The sequence below is a fragment of the Clytia hemisphaerica genome, unplaced genomic scaffold, assembly GCF_902728285.1.
Source record: "Clytia hemisphaerica strain Z4C2 unplaced genomic scaffold, Clytia hemisphaerica genome assembly, whole genome shotgun sequence".
NCBI classification, from domain to species: Eukaryota; Metazoa; Cnidaria; class Hydrozoa; order Leptothecata; family Clytiidae; genus Clytia; species Clytia hemisphaerica.
Genome location: NW_027103308.1, coordinates 176,512 through 198,065, shown reverse-complemented (window position 1 = coordinate 198,065; position 21,554 = coordinate 176,512). Strand labels below are relative to the sequence as shown.

General features: G+C 35.5%; 2 protein-coding genes across 2 annotated transcripts; one reads left to right on the top strand and one right to left on the bottom strand.

Annotated features, from left to right (window-relative positions):
• Positions 1 to 538: 538 nt before the first annotated feature.
• On the bottom strand, positions 539 to 21,332 carry LOC136812608 (ubiquitin carboxyl-terminal hydrolase 10-like). The gene is made up of 12 exons (XM_067069140.1): positions 21,007 to 21,332; positions 10,340 to 10,420; positions 9,569 to 9,614; positions 9,033 to 9,374; positions 8,348 to 8,545; positions 7,751 to 7,896; positions 7,116 to 7,346; positions 6,643 to 6,768; positions 5,848 to 5,940; positions 5,132 to 5,276; positions 1,516 to 1,581; positions 539 to 1,249 (listed from the first exon to the last, which is right to left on the bottom strand). The coding sequence occupies exons 1-12, from the start codon at positions 21,091 to 21,093 to the stop codon at positions 1,062 to 1,064; spliced, it is 1,749 nt and encodes a 582-aa protein (XP_066925241.1). The 5' UTR covers positions 21,094 to 21,332; the 3' UTR covers positions 539 to 1,061.
• LOC136812533 (gamma-glutamyl hydrolase-like) lies at positions 2,836 to 4,999 on the top strand. Its single transcript, XM_067069063.1, has 3 exons — positions 2,836 to 3,034; positions 3,605 to 4,234; positions 4,587 to 4,999. The coding sequence occupies exons 1-3, from the start codon at positions 2,986 to 2,988 to the stop codon at positions 4,862 to 4,864; spliced, it is 957 nt and encodes a 318-aa protein (XP_066925164.1). The 5' UTR covers positions 2,836 to 2,985; the 3' UTR covers positions 4,865 to 4,999.
• Positions 21,333 to 21,554: the final 222 nt, after the last annotated feature.

Below are 21,554 nucleotides of genomic sequence, written 5' to 3'. Positions count from 1 at the left end.
ATTTCAGGGATGCACGCAATAAAATTGATCAGATAATTGACGTAATGTAAAGCACAAGACAAGAAAGGTGCGGATCGTGTTGTGCCTATTTTTTGTCTTAGAAGTTTTTGTAAACGTTTTATTTGCTCAAGTCTGGTTGTAGGTGAATAGTGACCGCTTACAGCAAAAGCTAATTACCCAAGAGCTAGACCTAAACTGTATGCTGACCAAATCAACTATCTTTCCAACCGTCTACTTACCTTTATAGCTTTTTCACATACTTTAGTGGGATAAACTTTCGCGGGGATTAAATTTCGCGGTTGGGCCTATCCGCGAAATTCAAAAGTTTCGCGGAGACTTAATTTCGCGGGTGGCACTATTTGGTGTCAATATTTTCACGATTTTTTTACTTTCACTGTCAAATCATACATGTTGGTTGTTGATATACACATTATTTGCGCCTCTTTGATGCAAGTAACCATTCAAAAAGTATTTATTTGACATATTTTGAGTTTTGTTTAGAAATATTTCGCGGAGTATTGAAAAGATATAAAATCAATTTTCGTATTTCATTTGATATTTTCATTTCCTATGCTTTCCAATGTGTATCCAAATTATTATTGATAAAAACTTACTATAGAAGAACGTGTTTTACATTTTTTAAAGTGAAAAGCCTTCTACTAAAATCAGGATTTCTATTTAATATTTTGATGCGCTGACCGCATGCAATATAATATAATCTTTTATAAAATTTTCGTTTCCTGGAGACCGTGATAGTCTTGTTGATCTCCATCTTGTATAAAATAATGTAGAGAAATAACTTATTTTATTGATTTTTCCCCCGTTTTTGGTAGTTCGCGATTCTATCAGTTAATGTCACCATTTCATTTCATTATAATATTTTAGTCTGGTTCAGCTTCAGTTTTCACCAAAAGCCACACACAGGTGGTGGTGGTGTCAACAAAAGTCATGCCTATCCACTTACTAACTCTCCACAGAGTCAAAAGGTTAATAAAACCATTATATGAGCTTTAAGCCTATAATAAAAGTGCGTCGGGCCAACAAAAATGAGAAATTTCGTATCACCTAGCCTGCGTTCGTTCATAAAATAAAAGATATGGAACACAGCCTTGTTGATGTTTCAACACCTGCTGAACGTTGACCGATTTGATTTGGTTGTCGTCGAAGTGGACCCAACCAAACGGGTTGCCATGGTGAACGCATGCGGTATAATGGCCGCCCGCTGCATGTTTGCCATGATGATAAACAACTAAAAGAGACGGAATAAATTAAGTTATTTTTTTAATTACATCTTTCAGTATTAGGATTATTTTCTCATGTCAATATGCAGTGATTGTTTTGAGATCTGTTGAGATCTCTACCTAATTTTGTCACCGTATAAATTAAAAAAAAAGCAAGTTAAATAGAATATAAACGCTATAAAAAGGTAAGTTTGACGACACTTCAAGTCTTGTTGGTAGGACCTTATTGCACTAGAGGTTTATTCACGACTTTCAAAAATCATTCGAGACTCACCTGAACATAACTTATAATTTCTAGCAGCTGAAGGTATTTTACTCTTGGCGTTGACAGAAAGGATATCTGAAGATAGAAAATGGAAACAAGTTTGTATTTTTGAAAGTATAAATTCAAATGAGATTTGATACAGTAGAGCCAGTCTTTTCAGCCATATCTGATAAGCTTTTTGAGTAACATGAATAAAAAAATTACTGCTAATATCTAAAGTTTTAGTAGGGGATGGGGTGGTCAAAAATTTCAATTTTTGTCAGAAAGTAGTAACTCTGATCAAGATAAATCTTTTGTCTTCAATCACGATCACGCAAATCAGCAAAAAAAATGGACGATCACGCATCCCTTTGATAAAGCTCAAATCACGTATCACGGCTCAAAAATACTTCAAATCACGATCACGTTTTGACCTCTCATCTCGCAATCACGAAGAAAAAATTTCCAAATCACGTAATCACGCTGCAAAAAAGTCCCCATTACGTCATCGCGAAAACCGCTTGGGGGGGGGGGCTCGCTACTTCTTTCTTCAGTTTTTTCTTTTCAAGATTGGCAGACATTTTTTTCTAAGCTAAAAAAGTAAATTTTTGACCTAAACAGTCCATTTTTCCAAAAAGGTTAAAAATTTCTAAAAATGTGGGTTACTTCCTTTGGTCAGAAAGGGGTAGAGTTTAAAGCTTGCGTTGTATAAGGTACCTATATTCTGTAGGACACTCTTAATGTAACTGAGATGCAATTTCGTGTCCTTATAAACCCTATCAATGACTAACTCTCTGGAACTCGAAATCGGGTAATTTAACTGATTTAAGGTTCCCTGTGAGCATTTGAAGAGAGCGGATCATATGATTGCCGCTCAGGCTACATGTTCTTTATAAGCACAACGTTTATAAGCATACCGAGACGTAGAATTGGTGAATAAATAAGCATATCATTAGGGTATCAGAGAGCTTTGGTCATTGGTCATGGGTTGTGTACTCGGGAAGGTTCATTTTTCTTTTCTATTTATATGCATTTAATTTATAAGCATTTAACGAGCATAATTTAAGCTTGATTCCAATACATAGCTGAAGCATAAATAGAGCCTGTTTTCCAAAAAATATGCTTATAAATAAAAGAACATAAACTGTAAACTAACGTAGACGACAGGTAAGATGAAACGATGGATGCCTGGCTATTTTTTTGACAACACTTTTAATTAGATATCCTTGAATAAACTAAATAAATCATATCTCGCCATGACTGCGACCCGGTATAGTTGATGCAGATTGAATAGAACAATATCATCAATGGAGAGAAATTTACAATATTTATGTTTTCAAACGGAATATGATAAATATTAATCGCGGTATAAGAGAGAATTAGGGTCACATAGAGATTTCATTCTGACAGAACTGAAAATTTTGCAAAACAGTAAGTTTTTTCATGAAGAACATGCGAGAAGCCAAGAAAGCTACAACAATTCAATAGTTTACACTGAAGATGAGCAAAACCAAACCAACACACAATCAGAGGGAAAATTATGAAAATGGTGAGTGCTAAAATGCATGAGCTAAGGAAAGGCTCATTTTTCAATTCAAAAACACTGGAAGGATCACTTTGAGAGTGTCAATTCACCTTTCAACACTAATGCTTTTGAGGGGACTGGTAACGAAAATAAAAGGAAATTTTTTCTCGACGGTGGTGTTGAAAGCACAGGTGTAGGAACGCTCTTGTGAAAAATGTAAGAAAACGTCAATATATTAAAGTTATTCAAATGCTAAAAGAAGTTTGCACTCTACCGCGGAGACTTTGGAAAAGGCCTCTAGAATATTGGCAGGAAGTTGCTTTGTTTGATTTATTTGTATTGTAGCCTAAAAATGCCGTGCGCCGAGAACAAATATTCCTTGTAAATTCATTACCAGCCCCCCTAAAGAGCCGACCGCGCCGCTAATGGTTTATAGAAGTAGGTTATGTTCAGATTAAAACTGGTTATAATGAACTTAGCAATTAGAAGGAAAGACGGCCGTTGTTTTCATATTTATCATTCTTTTTAAATTTTACCCTTCAAGGTCTAAACAGACTTGTTTTTCGTCTAAAAGCAACTTTGTATTTTTTTTAGATTTGGATTCAACAAACGACAGGCCAGTTATTGCTATATTAGCACAACCAGATCGCACAGAGGGAAGCAAACGTTCGTACATCGCTGCGTCCTATGTCAAATTTGTCGAAGCGAGCGGAGCACAGGTAGCGCCAGTCCCCGTTGGAACATCTGATGAACATGTCGATCAAATATTTGATAGTGTAAATGGGGTCTTATTCCCGGGTGGCAGTATGGGTTGGGATGAAGAAAGCCCTGGTTATTATCGACACGCGATACGATTTTGGAATAACGCAAAGATGGCGAATGATCGCGGCGATCATTTCCCGATCTTGGGAATCTGTCTTGGGTTGGAGACGATGTGTGTTATTCAAGCCGGTAAAAATCCGAAAATTCTAAGCAACGAATATGAAACAAAAGATGTTGCCTTGCCTTTGGATTTCCGGAAGGACCTGAAAGAAAGCCGGATGTTTAGGGATTGTCCGGAAGACATTCTGACAGCTCTGGTAATGGAAGAAATCACATACAACAGCCACACTTTCGGTGTGTCGATTGAAGATTATGAGGAACATGCATATTTGAACGAATTTTTCGACTTGCTTTCAACAAATACGGATTCCAATGGCAGAACTTTTCTCTCCACTGTGGAAGGTATATACTTATCTTTGTTTTTGAATTAGAGATTTCATATTACAACAACCGCCGAAAGAGGAAAACTTTCCATTGATTTTTATCGCGAACAATTTCCTAAGGAAAATATAAACTTCTTCACGTTTAAATCATTATCAAGTTTGTACGTTGTACACGACAGCAAATGCTGCCCGAAAAGAGCTTTGTTTTGTATCAGCTGTTATAATCAAAATGGTACGATTTGGTACATCCGTGTCACGTCCCCGCTGGGACAAACTTTACACACCCTTACAATTTTAGTCCCATCCAACATCCTCGGAAATCTTTTTCTCATAGTAAGGTATTTACTTTAATGTATTTTTCTCAACTCTAGCCAGGAATTATCCATTCTATGGTGTACAGTGGCATCCAGAGAAGAGCGTTTTCGAGTTCCAAAACAAAGAAAAGAGAAACATTCCGCACACAACAAAGGCTGTCCGAGCAGCGCAACACGTAGCTAACTTTTTTGTCGGACAAGCCAAGAAAAGCAAACATCGATTCTTGAGCGAACAAAAGCTACAAGAACTATTGATTTATAATCATCAGACGGAATACACGGGAAAGACTGACGGAAAATTGAAAAATTTCGAGCAGTGTTACTTTTTTGGCTGAATAGCACGCACTTTTTAAACTATATCCGTTTGATTATTCGTTAGGTAGATTGTAGGGTAATTTTGGAAAGATATTTAATAATATGAAATTTAGAAAAGAACGAAAGAAATATTATGGAGAATTTGTAAGATTTAGACCCTGAAATCACAAAATGTTAATGAAGTCAAGCTCGTTATTGGTGTCACCTCTGCTTTAGATGCTTTAGGTAGGGATATGATCAGAGAATGGGAGTCCCTGAGAACGATGATTTGAAAAAAGTTTTGATACCTTTAGAAATTTCCAACTGCACAGGGATATCGAGAGGCTTGTGAAGCTTCTGACAACCACCTTGTCGATCGAATACGAAATATTTCAAATGGAAAATCAAGATCAGCGGTAGCTCCTCTAATGACGTGCGTCGAGATGCCTCCACCTGCGTTGTAAAGATATTTTAGAAAAGTATACATGAAAAAATATGAAAACATATGGAACAGAGGTAGACTTGAGAAATTTTTAAGGGACTAAGAATTTCCTTTGAATTATAGAAAGATTCGGATAACGGTGAGTTTTGTTTACGACTTTCAAGCTGAAGGGGGGCTAGCAATATTTTAGTTCGAATCACAGACGAAAATTCGAATAATAGATAGAGGTTAGAAGAATCCCTTCGAAGAAGGGTTAGTTGACTGTATTGAAAAAATCTCCAAATGATGCTAAGCGTTTTGGGGGTTAAGCAGTCCCATGACATTCAATTGATAAATAAATAAAGTCCTTTATGATGCGGAACAAATGCGGTACAAATAATTTCAAAGCAAACACAGGAATGCTATCGGACATTTTGATAAGTTCAGTGTTCAAAAGTAGAGTTTTTCGCTAAGTTTTTGGTCGAAATGCCATTCCAATGAACCGGACTGAGACAATAGAAGTTTGCACCATGACATTGTGTAGAAGTGACCAAACAAGCATGAAATATCAAAAGTGTTTACAAAAGGATAGAATGTCTATACCTCAGTATTGGTCGTTGTACAAGTAAAGCCTTGTAAATTTTCTTTAACAAAGTAAGCCTCCAGGGCGTCTTTTAATGACCAAATTTTGTCACCCTAAATATGAGTAAAATATCGATGCATTATTAGTCTAACCTCATAACAGGTCATCCATTCTAAACACACCACGCTCTGCACAAAAGGGATTTGGCGAATGTGATGATCTGACCTGGTTACAAAACATTCTAAACCGATTGGTAGTGTGAAGGTTTCGATCACAGACTGTTTCTGTTTCTATTTCTATTTGATTGAGTCACAGGAGACTTAGAGGCCCATTTTCGCAACTATAGACGCTTTCAATTAGCGCCCCGTCAGCAACTTGAACTGACTACCCAATTCCCCTCACATGGCATGGGTTGACCCGGGCGAAGGTTTATTCACTTGCCAAGTGAACCGCTGCGAGTGGGAATCGAACCTCAGTCGCCTGTGCAGCAACTAAGGTTAATGACCACTATAACATAGCGTCCTTGCTCCGCAATGGACTGTGTTCAAATCCCAAGCACTTCCAAAGTATCAGAGTTTCGAGCAGTATCAGAATCTGCTTGTTTTTGAGTATGTATCTCTTATCGGTTCTAAAATTTTGAGTAATTTGTGCATGAAATATGTATACAATATCTTATAGACAGAAAGAGTCAATCTTTTAACGTGGATTAGTCTAGTAATCTAGGACTTTTAGACAGTCTTGATGATTGTTTTCGCGGGTCCATATCCAGATGTCTTGGCTATTTTTTAACCATCTTGACCGTAAAACACTCTTACTTGTATATCAAGTTGCAGGGTGAAGAAGGGTTGTAGTGTAGTGGATTCTTTCTTGCCCTTTTGGTGGACGGAGGAACGAAGCACACCGCCAAAAACGTGTTTGATTAAAGACTCCTCTATAACAGCCTGAAAAAAGATCGAAATGCAGTGATAATAGTAATATACATATTCACTCGACATGTAGCTATATACCAATGTATTGGCTCTCTTTAAGACAAATCATATTTGTATTTAAGTCACGAAATAACAAGAAACTGGTTATCGAAGTAAATTTAAATTCAAAATTTGAGGTATCAAAGGTATCAAAATTTGAGGTATCAAATCTATCAAAATTTGAGGTATCAAATCTATCAAAATTTGAGGTATCAAATCTATCAAAATTTGAGGTATCAAATCTATCAAAATTTAAGACCGCTTGAAGTATCAATATCAATATCAAATCATCAACATAAAATCTATAAGAAGCTATCCACCTTTCTTAAAGTTGAAGATTTATTTTTCTTTCCAACTTGTTCCCAGGACTCTTCTTGGTCCTCGTCTACAGGCTTTTCAGCCTCGTTATCAGAATGGTGTGCAGTACCACCATTGAGTATTTGGTTGGAGGTATCCTCTCGGTTAGTGATGAGTTTCTTCAGGTCCACTAACTCGTCGTGAATACCATTCAATAAGAATGATAAAAACTCTTCTGCATCCTCTTGTCGACCCTATAAAGAAACAATTTGCCTGAGTAATCAAAGCTCATTTTCTTTATTTTCAGTATAAGTCACAACTTAGGTATTTTCATAATGCTTCACTTTTCCTTTATTCTATTTTTTATCTGTTCGTCTGTGAAATCCCCCAGGGATATAATTTTAAGCTGCCTAAAAACTAATGTTTTTTTCAGAGCATGTTATACTATCATTAAGTGAGTAGGAGATGATTATCATTGGATTAGATTTTTGATGAGGAAATAACAAATTAGCTTTCTTCAAACTCTCAAAGTTCAACGCAAAAATATTGATATTGATAAATACTATGATTGATACTAATATTGAGTCCTTTTAAATTTCTAACTGAGTTGAATCTGTACAAAATGATACTTTTGGAGCTTTTGGATACTTTTCTTTACCTTCTCAGAAAGAGTAGTCTTCAGAACCAGGAGAACATCGTAAACACATTTCGGTTCAAATGCGGTACCAGCCCTTAAATCGTCAGATTGCTTATCAAGAGATATCTTTGGGTTGATTGGTTCGAACTCATTGAAAAAAGGTGATCCTAAAAATGATAAAAAAAATTTCATTCCAGAGATTATTCATAATATCTTGTCAGTCACTTTTTTATTCTGCTACTGGCAGTTTCATGCCATTTTCGTGACAATCTTCAGATCGTTCATAATATCTTGTAAACTTTGGTAATCTTTTAAACTTATCAGTTTCATCGGCATACTTGTTCAATATTGAAAAAGGCTGCAACTTTGGCTGGGTTGCAGCCTTTTTCAATATTGAACAAGTATGCCGGTGAAACTGATAAGTTGAATAAAACGGCTTTCTGTTATTTCTAATTTCACCTAAAGCCATAAATGCACACTTGCAAGTTTATATCTCATCAGACCAATTAATCATTTGGTAGAAAGAGAAAATAAATTTTATGATTTAAAATTTTATGCAGAAGTATAACTTTTAACTTTTAAATGAAGACAAATCGAATGCAAGAAAAACTTACATGCTATCTGTGAGAGGTGTCGAAGTGGAATGTGCGTTTGTATTCATGAATATTTTGAGAAATTTATAAAAGTGAGTGATAGCAGGAATGCCAAGTAAGGCTTGAAGCGTTGTATTGATATAACACCAGTTACCACGATTTACCAAACCACGCAGTTGAAGTTGATGACGTTTGAAATTTGGAGAAAACTCAGCGATACTTTCTAAAAAGTTAAAAAAAAAAAAATGTTCAATACTGTATTGCCAAACATACATCTTTTCAAGTGCACTTTCCACCTCCTCTGGACCTTCTTATATGACCCGCCATTATTAATTTTCGAAAGTGCTTTCAACTGTCAAAATAAGAGTCACCTATTGTACCTGATTGTACTCTTAATAGCCCGACCGAAGTCTATAATTGCATTATTTTTGGGGTAGTTAGAGGTACAATTTCCACCCCATGCAATAAGTTCCCCTTGTTTTTTAAATTTGAAGGTTTTTCCAAGCATCCCCCATTTATTAGGCACCCGAGACAGGAAAAGCCAGTATAGGAAAATACATCTCTCTTGGAATTTACAAAAGGTCCAAATTTAGTAATGGCAACCATTGCAACTCAAAATGGACTTAGACAAACCTATACTCTACATATTTAAATTGCTTCAATCAATCTGGATTAATAACAGGATAACTTAAGGATTATTAATAACGAACCTGCAAGTTTTAACGCTCTGTCATCATTAGCCATTGAGATAAGTGAAACAGATTGGTCATTCTTTTTAGCTGTATTTTCTTTTGCTTGTTCCTCTTGGATGGATAAGATACCAGGTGCATCAGTTTTTCCATTTCCGGTAGAAGCAACATTGGAGTTTGTTTTTGGTGCTGATCCGCTGAAAAGGGATGCCCAAGAGGATGGTTTTTTCTCTTCTATGAGAGGTTGTGGTTGCTGAGTCGCTGTCTTTATTTTTGTGTCTTGTGAAGCAGGTACGGATTGTGTTTCTAAAGATTTTTCTTTCAAATCAATCTGCTCCATATAACTGAAAGTGTGTTTGCTTCCTACAAGGGAATAGAAAAGAAAATTAATTTTGAATACAATAAACTGTATAAAGAAGTGATACTGTAGCTAAAAAAAATCCAAATATAATTTTACTTTATCAAAGTTATGGAATTACAACTCCCTGATACGTCTCTCAAATATAAAACCAACTAGGAAAACACACCCAAACTCTGACGAAAATATTAATAGTTACCTTCTTCCACCCAGCATTTTGTGGCATTGAATGTATCACAAAGAAACTATATAAAATAAAAGGTATAAAATTATGCAAACATTTCAGACAGATTGAAGAAAAAAATTTTTATTTCTTTATGTCATCGTCCTTTGATCTAGGTCTTTAAAGACCTAGGTCGGAAATTCTTTATGTACAAAAAAACTTTTACAGAGATAACTCATTGGATAAGAAGTTAAAAGTCCTCTTGTGGTTCCCAAAATGTCCAAAAAGGTTTTAATACATGTATACTAAAATACCACTGAGGTCTTCTGAGGTTGGTGGGGTATTGCCTCCCACCTGTAATGTTGTTAATTTGTTTTGAGCAATTATTGGGCTTTTCCAGAAAAAATACCCCCACTGTTGAGGATATTGATTTTTCGAAGTATCGAACCCCCTGGATATCCTACTTTATTAGTAAAGACTGGTTATCCACTCTTAAAGATATGCTTAACTCCCTGGATATCCTCTCTTATTGAGATGCTTACCCCTGGATATTGTATTTTTTATTTGAAAAGACACTTTACCCCCCTGGATATCCGCTCCATTGTAGATATTTAACCCCCTCCACTCCACTCTACTCCACTTTTGAACAAAAATTGTTAAATCCCTGGATATCCGATATCCTCAACAGGGGGTGCACAGACTATTGGATTTTACAGCAAGGTTCACAGTCTATGAATATAGCTTTGGGCGTTCTTTAGTTTTCAAGAGGGATCACTTTGAAATAATCAAAAAAAGAAAAGAAGATACCTCAACTCCAGTAGCTTTTACACCATTGTAAGAAAAATATTCACTTGCGTCTACAGTTGAAAAGTTACCAAATGTTACATTCTAAAAAATAAAAATTTAAAATTTATATAATCAAAGATAAGAAATTGGTTGTAAGAAAAATGTTAGGCCTATCAGGCGATTTTTCATCCCCTTTTATTCATAGAATTATATTTCACAGGTCTATATCGACCTCTACTTTTAGCCAGGGGTTTTTCCAAGCACCAAGCACTTCTTTATACTTTCAAATTGAGTTTTTAACAAAGGTATAGGCCGCGATATCCAGCTGAAGGTTGGATAACAGAGGCTGGGGGCCTTGAGCCCACCCCCCCTGTGAGTCCAGGGCAAGTTCAGGGGGCAAAGCCCCCAAAAGCTTAGCATATTGAAAAAAAAACTACATAAAATGATGTAAAAACTGCTGCAAATGATAAAAAACTCCACTAGGCAATTACTTTTTTATTTTCTGGTTTACGGAATCGCCGACGTTTTTTTTGCAAAATAAAATAAAAATAAAATTGGACTTTACAAATATTTTATTTATTTATGATCTTCCGACCTTGTACTGGACAGCCATAAAAAGGAAACTTTATAGAAAATTACATTTATAAAAGCAAGAAGGGCAAGTAAAAGGGAGGGTCAGTGTGTCCAGGTCTTACTACTAATAACGTTCTTTAAAGTATAGATGTAAGTCTTCTCAAAACATATTTTTTTAATTTTCTCCAACATTAAAGTTTGAAAAGAGCAATTTTATTTTTATTTTTTTTCCATCCTCCGGTCCAAAAGATCATCTTTGAATGTCCGTAAACCAGAAAATAAAAAAGTAATTGCCCTAGAATTATATAAAACTTTTCAAAAGACACTCAAAAAGAGTGTGATTTTTCAAAAAGCTGAGCAAATTTTGTCTCAACTGGCACTTTCAATCAGCTAAAGTTGAAAAATTTATCAATGATCAAAGTTAATTAAATTACTGAAAATATCTAAATCACAGCTCTTTTTAAATGAAAAGATGATGAAAAATTTCACATTTTGGAAAATTAAAAAATGAACTACAATTTTACAAATGATGGAATCACTATTAGCAAAATAGGATAAAAGAAATACCAAAAAAGGAAATGGTGCTTCTAAACCAGCACTCCACTTAATTGAATGAGCTACTGTAATGAAAAATATAGATCTGTACCAAAACAATAAAAAAATAGGTTCCAAATAAGATGTTTCTAAAGATAGATATGGGTTTCATTTATTTTAATCATTTTAATGGGTTTAAAAAAGGGGAGAGAGGAGAGACTAAACCTACCCAAAAAAAAGGCATAGGCCTCATAACTGACTATGAGGATCACAGCGCATAAAAATAAATTACTAAATTTGATCTTTTACTTTTTTTCTTGTAAGGCAATTACTTTTTTATTTTCTGGTTTATGGACATTACAAGGAGAAGTTTTGGACAGGAGGATGAAAAAAAATTAAAAAAAAATTGATGTTTTAAATTTTTTTTATTTTCTTTTTAAAAATCTGAAACCGGAGGAAATAATAAATAAAATATTATGAAATTTCCTAAAGTATCGATTTTTTAGATTTAAAGACAAAAGAATAAAGTGCAACGTGTCGTTATAGATAGAGTCTATGGATAAAAAACACTTAAAATAAACTGAAACATAAAAATGCACACACAAAGACTGATAAATGTGTATATGTAAGACTGGCATAGGTTCCCATTTAGGGCTCACCCTTAGGTTCCCTCATCCAAGTTTTCTGGTATGCCTATTTTCATATCTACTCTTTAATTTTAACAATCACATATAAAAGACTTTAAATAAAAGTGATTACAAAAGAAAGAAAAAAACGAAGAAAATCCATTGTGTACACAAAGAGTTAATATAATTTAGTTTGTTTTTTGTGGATAGGGAAATTCCATGTGGAAAGTCCCTAACATTAAGGGAAGGATCAAAGTATCTTTACCGTAAACCAATAAATGTATTTATTGAAAAAAATTATTTGCCTAAAAGAAAATAATAAACTCTTTCAAATTGAAAGGGGATGAAAAACTTCAATCTGTCAATCATTTTCTCAAGCGAAGAGTAGGGGAAGCGATTCTAGCTTTACGATAGTGCCGCGGTAAATCAATGGATAGTATTCAATTATCATTATCCCTTTATTTTCATTCCTAGCACTTTTGCAAAAAATAGGAAAAATAGAAAAGTTGTATTTTTTACTGCTCTATTCACATACTGAATTTGAAAGATCTTTGAAAGAAATATTTATGTAGTCCAGCCATAGAAACAATGATAGAGCCATGCATAATTACTGTATCATGCATATTGTAATAATTATGCATGGTTCATTGTTTTTCTGCTGGACTACATAATTATTCAGCAGGGTGGCCTCTTTGAAAACGACCCTCAACATGGCCCGAGAATTCTCGGGCCTCTTCGGGCCATGTTCGGGCCGAGAGACCCTATCAATTCTTTTGGCCCGAACTTGACCCGAATCATTCGGGCCACGTTCGGGCTTTGACTTAAGACGTAAACTGTTCAACCTATACCTTTGTGCCTGTGTCAGATGATTCCATTGATTAATCCAGCTTGTCCAGTCATAATGAAATTAAAACGTGAAAATGACGTTGAAAATGTGTGAAAATGTTAATTTTAATTTATTTCGTCGCGTTTCATCCAGTTCATCTTGCTAAATAAATTTAACAAACTCCTCGTGGACCATGCTTCAAAGTTTAAAACCAGGACCAGTTTAATAGCAAATATTTGGGCGATTCTACTCAAATTTGTACATTGTCCTTTCCGCAACAGTTTTTGATATAGCTATTCAAGGAGACGATCTGGCAGGGGTTTTATTGGCTTAAAGCTTCTACTTTACATGTGCCCCCATGGGAAATTCAGTTTTAGTTGGCACCTGGACCGTCATTTTCAAAAATTTGAGTCCAAAGTTGAAAAAAGCCAATTTTTGGCATTTTTTCAAAAAAGTGCCCTTTGAACTGAGCCTGAAATGTACCATTTATAAAGGGTTCTATCATTACAGTGACTTGATTTCATACTCTAAAGGTATGGGGAGGGTAAATTTTTATATGATTTTTTTTCCTTCTTTGCTTCTAATAAAATCATATGGTATTATACTTCAGGTTTCATTTATGGCTCCAAATTTTGTCCTTTCCGCAACACTTTTGTTGTTTGAGTCAGAAAATTGTTTCTACTGTTGCTATTCCACCCAAAACAGGTTTTTTTTAAAAGCTCTTCTATCTAGCATTGACAGAATCTTTTTTAATTTTAAAAGGATGCTGTACTTGATCTAGAATTCATACATCTTTGGATGTCAATAAGCCATGGTCCCAAAATCTGTCCTTTCCGCAACGCTAAACATTTGTAAACAATTTTTTTTCCATGGGGTGTCGGGGCTTGAATTCTTTATTCAGTTTGCTAGCATTCTTATAAAGAAATTATTTTTATAAGTTTGGTTTCTGAATGTTTGTGTTGTTGTCCACAAGTAATCAAGGTTCAAACATGATGTCCTTTCCGCAACACTAATGTCCTTTCCGCAACACTTTTTTAAAACTGAATTTCTGAGTTAGTTTGGTATGTTTTTTCGATGTATTTAGGTTTTTTGGACTACTTTTAGTCCTTCCAATGTTATTCTTTTAATTTTTAACTTTTCATGAAGACATTGCATTGCTTTCTGATTTGTAAACATTCAATTTTGAATGGAAAACGTTTGGCGTGCAGAGATAACTTTTTGTAAACAATCAAATATGAAATTTGATGTTGTGATGATAGTTCATTTTCTAAAGGTTTTAGCCTAACACAAATTGTTTCATATTTAAAAGTGTATCTTTTTCTTTAGATTAGATATAATAGTAAAATGGGTAAAACTAGCACAGAGAGATCAAGAGAAAAAAGAGCAATTATTTATCAGAACTAAAGGCTACATGGAAAGTTAAAGGATCAAGATCGCAAAAGAAAGAATGCTGCAAACAGAAAGGCAGCTTAAGACAGAAAATCTAACGAGAATGAAGTTGTTTAAGGTTGTTAGGGTTAGGGTTAGGGTTGGCAAAGAAAAACTATAGAGCAAAACAGAAAGAGTTGAAAAGGTTGCAAACCAGAACTGATAACACTTTTTTCCACTTCACAAAAATCTATTGTTAAGAATAAGATGAGACGCTTGAGAAGATCTTATGAAAAAAATAATACAAGCACCGGTGAACAGTCATCTTCATCAAATAATGAACACTCCTCTTCTTCAACAAGCTCCAGTACCCAAAATGAAGCTGTAGAGCCCAAGTCCATCTCAGAAGAAGAAAGTAAAATCTAAACTGGTGCATGATGGTCTCCCAGTTGGGCTTTAACACCAAAACGAGGCAAGAGCTTGGGGTAAATCTTTTGAACGTTTCATTTAACTCAGAAAAGGAAGCTTTAACTGAGTTACAAGAACTAGTAAGAAAGTTTTTTCTACGAGATGATGTCTCACGTATGTGTACGGATACAAAAAAATGAAGAAAAACCCTGCAGATCCCGACAAGATCCTGTCCCTCAGATATCATTTGTGTTCAATTTCTTCATTATTTGAGAAATTCAAGGCTGAAAACTCCACCGAGTGCAGTTTATCATATTTTTCACAAAATTGCCCTTTCAATGTGGTGAAGCCTAACCCAAACGATTGGGGAACCTGTCTTTGTGTAATGTGCTTGAATCCCAAAATAAAACTTGAGGCACTAAGCAAATTCACAAAACGCACTGACATAAGATGGAATGACACTATGGATTATCGCAATATTGATGAGCTTGTCAGAAAAGTTAAGGATCTTAACTTCAGTGCGCCTATTACATTTTCAGAATGGCAGAAAATTGAAACCACGAAGAAAAAAAAAAGAAGGTTAAACCAAATTCAAAAAAAGACTTCTAAACGAATTGAAAATAATGCATGACCACAAGTCTCGTGTTCACTCGCAATACAAAGCATTTAAACTTGCAAGAGAAGAGGCCCAATCTAAGTCTGACGTTATCACCATTCAGCTCGATTGGTCAGAAAATGCCAAAATGCGACAAAGCCGTGAAGAAAAGTCAGCGTATTATCATGAAGATACAGTTTGCCTTCACCCAATGTACATATGGTTCGAAATAAGCAGATATTCTCGTTGCGCCATCAGTGATTGCACTGACCATAAAGCTCCTGCAGTCATGACAAGCATTCCACCAATTCTTGATGAACTAGTGAAGACTGGTGCTAAGAAAATAAACTTTATTTCTGATTCGCCAACATCTCAGTACAGAAACAGAACCATGTGCTGGTTATTACATTCATATTCTGAATAATAAAAATTGATATTAAATGGATTTGGCTTGAAAGTGGACATGGTAAAGGTATCCCAGATGGCATTGGGGCAACAGTAAAGAAAGCTCTTAAGGACATCTTATCATTCAATCCAGACCAACCAGTCTACACCGTTCACGATCTTCTTATTCTGTGTAACCTTGAAGAGTCTGTTCCCTCTAATTTTTGTCCTTTCCGCAACATTATTTGAGAACTAATTTATTTTATTTAGGAATACATAAAAAGTCATACTTATGATTTTTAAGCATTTTAAAAGTGTAAAATTGAATACTAAATACTTTAAACCATGAATAATTGCTTTCTTGACAGTTTTTGAAAACAGTTGCATACTTAAAATTTCAGATTATGTCCTTTCCGCAACAGTTTGGTAAATTTTGATAGTGATAAGTAGTTTTAAGAGCAGAAAACAGTTGTTCTAAGTTGGTAACCAAGCTGGTCTTTATTTTGACCCAGTCTTGATGTTCCCCATTCAACAGGAAATTTTAAATGAGCTAAACTTGGTTTCAATAATTTCTTAACAAAAATTGATGACTCTACGAGAATGGTAAGGAAAGACTTAAAATTATCAGAAATCTTTGGGGCAGACTTCAGATTCAAGTAAGACAATACTATAACTAACTTTTTAGGGCAAAATATTAGTTCCTAAACCAATTTGAAATTTGGCATTTTGGTACCCTGTTGCGGAAAGGACATGTACAACTTTGAGTAGAATCGCCCATTTAAGTGAAATCAAGTTTTTCTAGAGAAAATATTGAAAAAATGCAGTCCTGAAATTACACGCGGGTTTAAATCATGATTTCAAAAGTTAGCCCGCGTGAGGCCCGAAAACTCGGGCCATCCTCGGGCTTTATGCACATTCCAATAAAAGTTTTGGCCCGAGAATTCTCGGGCCATGTCGAGGGTCGTCTTTGAAAAAAGGTCTATAATTATGTACTCCAGCATAAAAACAATGATACAGCCATGCATAATTACTGTATCATGCATATTTTAAAAATTATGCATGGCTGTATCATTTTTTTTATGCCGGAGTACATAATTATTCAACATGGCTGCCTCTTTAAAAAATAGTCGAACGTGCGCAACGCACTGGGCTCAACTTCAGTGGCTTCAAATTATTCATAGGCCCAATTGTAGACCACCAGATATTTACCCAATGAACAAGTGTGCCAAATTTCAACCAAATCCGACCATTTTGGAGGGCTGTAGGCTGCTTCAAAGCTTTAGCCTCGTTTTGGTAAAAAACTCGTCCCCAGGCCCCAAAAATCTAAATTTTTGAAAAATGCAAAAAGCACCCCCAGATATTCACCCAAGGAACAAGTGTGCAAAATTTCAGCCAGATCGAACAATTTTTGAAATCTCCAGGCTGCCCCAAAATTTTAGCCTCGTTTTGGCGAAAAACTCGTCCCCAGGCCCCAAAAATCAAAATTTTTGAAAAATGAAAAAAACACCCCCAGATATTCACCCAAGGAACAAGTGTGCAAAATTTCAGCCAGATCGAACAATTTTTGAAATCTCCAGGCTGCCCCAAAATTTTAGCCTCGTTTTGGCGAAAAACTCGTCCCCAGGCCCCAAAAATCAAAATTTTTGAAAAATGAAAAAAACACCCCCAGATATTCACCCAAGGAACAAGTGTGCAAAATTTCAGCCAGATCGAACAATTTTTGAAGTCTCCAGGCTGCCCCAAAATTTTAGCCTCGTTTTGGCGAAAAACTCGTCCCCAGACCCCAAAAATCAAAAATTTTGAAAAATGAAAAAAACACCCCCAGATATTCACCCAAGGAACTAGTGTGCAAAATTTCAGCCAAATCGAACAATTTTTGAAGTCTCCAGGCTGCCCCAAAGTTTTAGCCTCGTTTTGGCGAAAACTCGTCCCCTGGCCCCAAAAATCAAAAATTTTGAAAAATGAAAAAAACACCCCCAGATATTCACCCAAGGAACAAGTGTGCCAAATTTCAGCCCAATCGGACCATTTTTGAAGTCTCCAGCCTGCCCCAAAGTTTTAGCCTCGTTTTGGCGAAAAACTCGTCCCCAGGCCCCAAAAATCAAAATTTTCAAAAAAAGAAAAAAACACCCCCAGATATTCACCCAAGGAACAAGTGTGCAAAATTTCAGCCAAATCCAAGCATTTTTGAAGTCTACAGGCTGCCCTAAAGTTTTTGTGACAGACAGACAGACACACACACACACACACAGACAGACATTGTCAGATTGTAGCTCAACTGAAGTTGAGAATGGTCTATTGGTCAATCATTTGCTCCAGACCCCCGCGCTCGATAGGATCGATCATCGGAACGGCTCGATGACGGATCGATATGTGATCGATGGATTACTTATCGATCCGGATAGGAGATCGATGGAAGATTCAGCCATTAAAAAGTCTTGAGTATCGATCCTTCGTTGATCCATTATCGAGCTAGTATTTCAATCGAGTATATCGATTCGTCATCGATCATTAATCGATTCGTCATCGATCGTTAATCGATTCGTCATCGATTATAAATCGATTATGCATCGATTATAAATCGATTATAAATCGATTATAAATCGATTATACATCGATTATAAATCGATTATGCATCGATTATAAATCGATTATGCATCGATTATAAATCGATTATGCATCGATTATGCATCGATTATAAATCGATTATGCATCGATTATAAATCAATTATGCATCGATTATAAATCGATTATGCATCTATCATGTATCGATCATGTATCGATCATACATCGAGCCCGTAAATCCTCGAATAAGCTTATTAAATTTTTCAGGCTCTAAGGGGGGGGCGCAACCTCGTTCCCAGGGCCCGATTCTCACTTTTTTATAACTTTGATGGTCGTTTCGAATCGCCCTGGCAAAAAAGGATTGAGATTCGCTGACGTCAGCCTTTAAATAATCTATTTTTAATTTTTTAACTGGTAAAAACTAATACGGTCCAAAAATTTGTCCCGTCCGCAACGGCACAAAAAGTCTTAATTTCTCTTTTTTTGAGACAACTTTAATGTTCTAGCTGTATCAAGCCAATGAACTATAGGGAACCACATGCTTTTAGCAGCAGTATCATTTTCTTGACTTTACATGTACTAGCTATGAGTGCCTGATGCGGACAGGACATTGTACTATTTTTCTGCAATTCACCCAACTACACTTTTACCATAAATCACATTTATTCTTTACAGACTGACCATATTTGTATATATCAGATTGGCCAAAATTTTCAAACCCCCTTTATTATTTTAAAACAAACATGTTGGATTATGTCCTTACAAAAGTACAGTCCCACACCAACACAACAACCAAAAATTCAGTTGCAATTTTAATGAAAATGCTGGGCAGGGGATAAACAATAAAATTGTATAGTGGATACACAATAAAATTGTATAGTCAACAGGAAGCTTTTCCACATCAAACATTATAAAGAAAAAGACCTACCCAGTCTTTAGTACAAAAATAACAAGATAACATTTTTGACATTTCATTACATATTGACTGAAAGTTCGAAAACTGTTTTGTTTTTTAGCAGGCAGACAGTCAGCACTTCACATCGATTTACATATAGACGCCCACAAGAAAAAAATGCTGACTCTGTCATAATTTACCGTGTCGGCGAATAACAATAGATCAAAGGGAATACTAATGTTGTTTGCCAGGGCGATTTGCTACATCCTATATAAAAAGCAAATCGTCATGGGGACGAGGTTGGGGGGGCGCTTATTATATTAGGTACCCGAGAGTACCATATCGGCCATTTTTAAGCCGGCCCCCTCCGCTTTTTTAAGTTCGGAGCTAGGGCTCAGGCGAAATTCCGTAATCTAAACCTTCCAGCAGATGTTGAAAGTTTCCCCGACCTTTTCCCAGAGCTTTCTTCTTAGCGTGGGAAAGAAAATTTCTACATCGGGTGCCAGATAAGTACCGATAAGTAAATCCGGTTTGACGCCATTAGATCGATATGGATCGATAGACCTTTTCGCCTTTGCGTCCGCCATATTGAATTGTATGCAAAAATTATGGTTGCCGAATTGCCGTGGTGAAATTCCCTTAGAAAGTATGCAAAACATATGCAAAAAGAAAGTATTAAATAAAAACTTACATGCATAATTGGCATTATATTAAAGTGTAATCTTGTAGAAGAAAGATTAAATTTGCTTCTCTTGAAAACTAGAAACAATTATATTCGCTCATCTCTTAGAACAAGCACTTCAAAAGACCATAACATTAGACAGAATCTCAAACTGAAAAATCACCCGCGAAGGTAAAAAACAATCCTTATTCGGCTGACGGCAAATTATTCTCCTGGGAATAGAGCCGCCAAATGATCAAATCAAAACATTGATAAAGTGTGACGTCATAATTACTGCTTTCAGTTTGCGTGTTTTGAAAGTTTGATGTGTGTACTCCGTCTTCGTGGAATTTCTTAATGGCATGAAAACAGAATATGCAATGTCTTTAAGAACAAATTCCTAAAAGGCTTTTGTTGTTCTGTAAATATTTCCTTTTGGATTAAGAAATTCCATCTTTTATTGTTCTAATGATTATAATATTTATTTATAAGATGCTTTGTTGTCTTTTTAATCTTTGTGTAAACTTGCATATGTTTTGCATACATTCCAACTAAATCCAACCACGGCAATTCGGCAACCATAATTTTTGCATACAATTCAATATGGCGGACGCAAAGGCGAAAAGGTCTATTAATCAATATAAAAAACGGTCGATATTTTGATTGGATCGATAGAGGTGTCGATAGGTAATCGATAGGTGTCGATAGGTAATCGATAGCGAGAAAGATCGATTAATATTAGAGCTCGATTTTTAGAAAGAGTCGATAGGGTCGATATAAAGATCGATGATAGATCGATGATAGATCGATAACTAATCATAAGCTTAAAAAAATCTTGAGTATCGATCCTCTATCGATCTCCTATCCGGATCGATAAGTAATCCATCGATCACATATCGATCCGTCATCGAGCCATTCCGATGATCGATCCTATCGAGCGCGGGGGTCTGGTTTGCTTGCTGAAAGTTTGAAAAAGTTTTTCCGACGCAAAAAATTTTTTCAGCCAATTAAAAGCACAGTGTGCTTTTATTTACTATGTTTGCTACATTCTCTAGGCTAAAAAAAAGTGAATAGACACGAACGCCATTTTTTAATGAGTGTTGTTATGATCTTTTTTACTGTGGCCAATGTTCCTAACTGTATTTATTATTAACTATCCATATCTTCATTCAAACTCATCTCTGACTAACTGATTATCTATCTGACTATGGTTATAACTAGAAAGGGAAAGGTGTCATTTGTTTTATTTATACCTTGCACTGCTGTGATTCAAGACCATCTTCAAGATTTTGTTTATTATGTTCTTTCCTAGAATTTTGTTGTGAAAAATTGTCCACCATGTTTGCCTTTGAAGCTCAGAGCTTCATTAATTCGAAAGTATTTCTTTGTGCAGATCCATCGATGAGAAGATGTGTCCAAATAATATAAATAACAATGTTTGAGACTCTGAAAAACGTTATGAAAGTTCTGTTGCACGCTCGCGATACGACGCCATCTTGGTTTTGGAAGAAATGGAACTTCTCGGAAAAGTCAATTTCAAAGAGGGGAGCTTTGTAAACAACTTTGTAAAGTGATATCTAATGTATAATCTCTCAATTGAAGCAAATGATTTTCTCTTAGATCAAAATGAGCGCAAATTTTGCATAGAATAAAGATTTTGGGAAAATAATCAGGAGCAGTTGTAATTATGCTTCATGAAATTAAGTATATTTACCCCCTGAAATTTGAGTATGTTACATTCTCCGTGCTGTGTGGCTTCCCCTCCCAAAGACCACGGAGACCAACAAACCTCAAGGTTCCG

Excerpts from the sequence above, each read along its gene's own strand:
- LOC136812533 (XM_067069063.1), top strand. The coding sequence starts at position 2,986 with ATGAGCAAAACCAAACCAACACACAATCAGAGGGAAAATTATGAAAAT. Across the intron at positions 3,035-3,604 it reads GAGGGAAAATTATGAAAATG|ATTTGGATTCAACAAACGAC; the intron begins GTGAGTGCTAAA and ends TATTTTTTTTAG. Across the intron at positions 4,235-4,586 it reads TTTTCTCTCCACTGTGGAAG|CCAGGAATTATCCATTCTAT; the intron begins GTATATACTTAT and ends TCTCAACTCTAG.
- LOC136812608 (XM_067069140.1), bottom strand. The coding sequence starts at position 21,093 with ATGGTGGACAATTTTTCACAACAAAATTCTAGGAAAGAACATAATAAA. Across the intron at positions 10,421-21,006 it reads TTGAATCACAGCAGTGCAAG|AATGTAACATTTGGTAACTT; the intron begins GTATAAATAAAA and ends TTTATTTTTTAG. Across the intron at positions 8,546-9,032 it reads CAGAGCGTTAAAACTTGCAG|AAAGTATCGCTGAGTTTTCT; the intron begins GTTCGTTATTAA and ends TTAACTTTTTAG.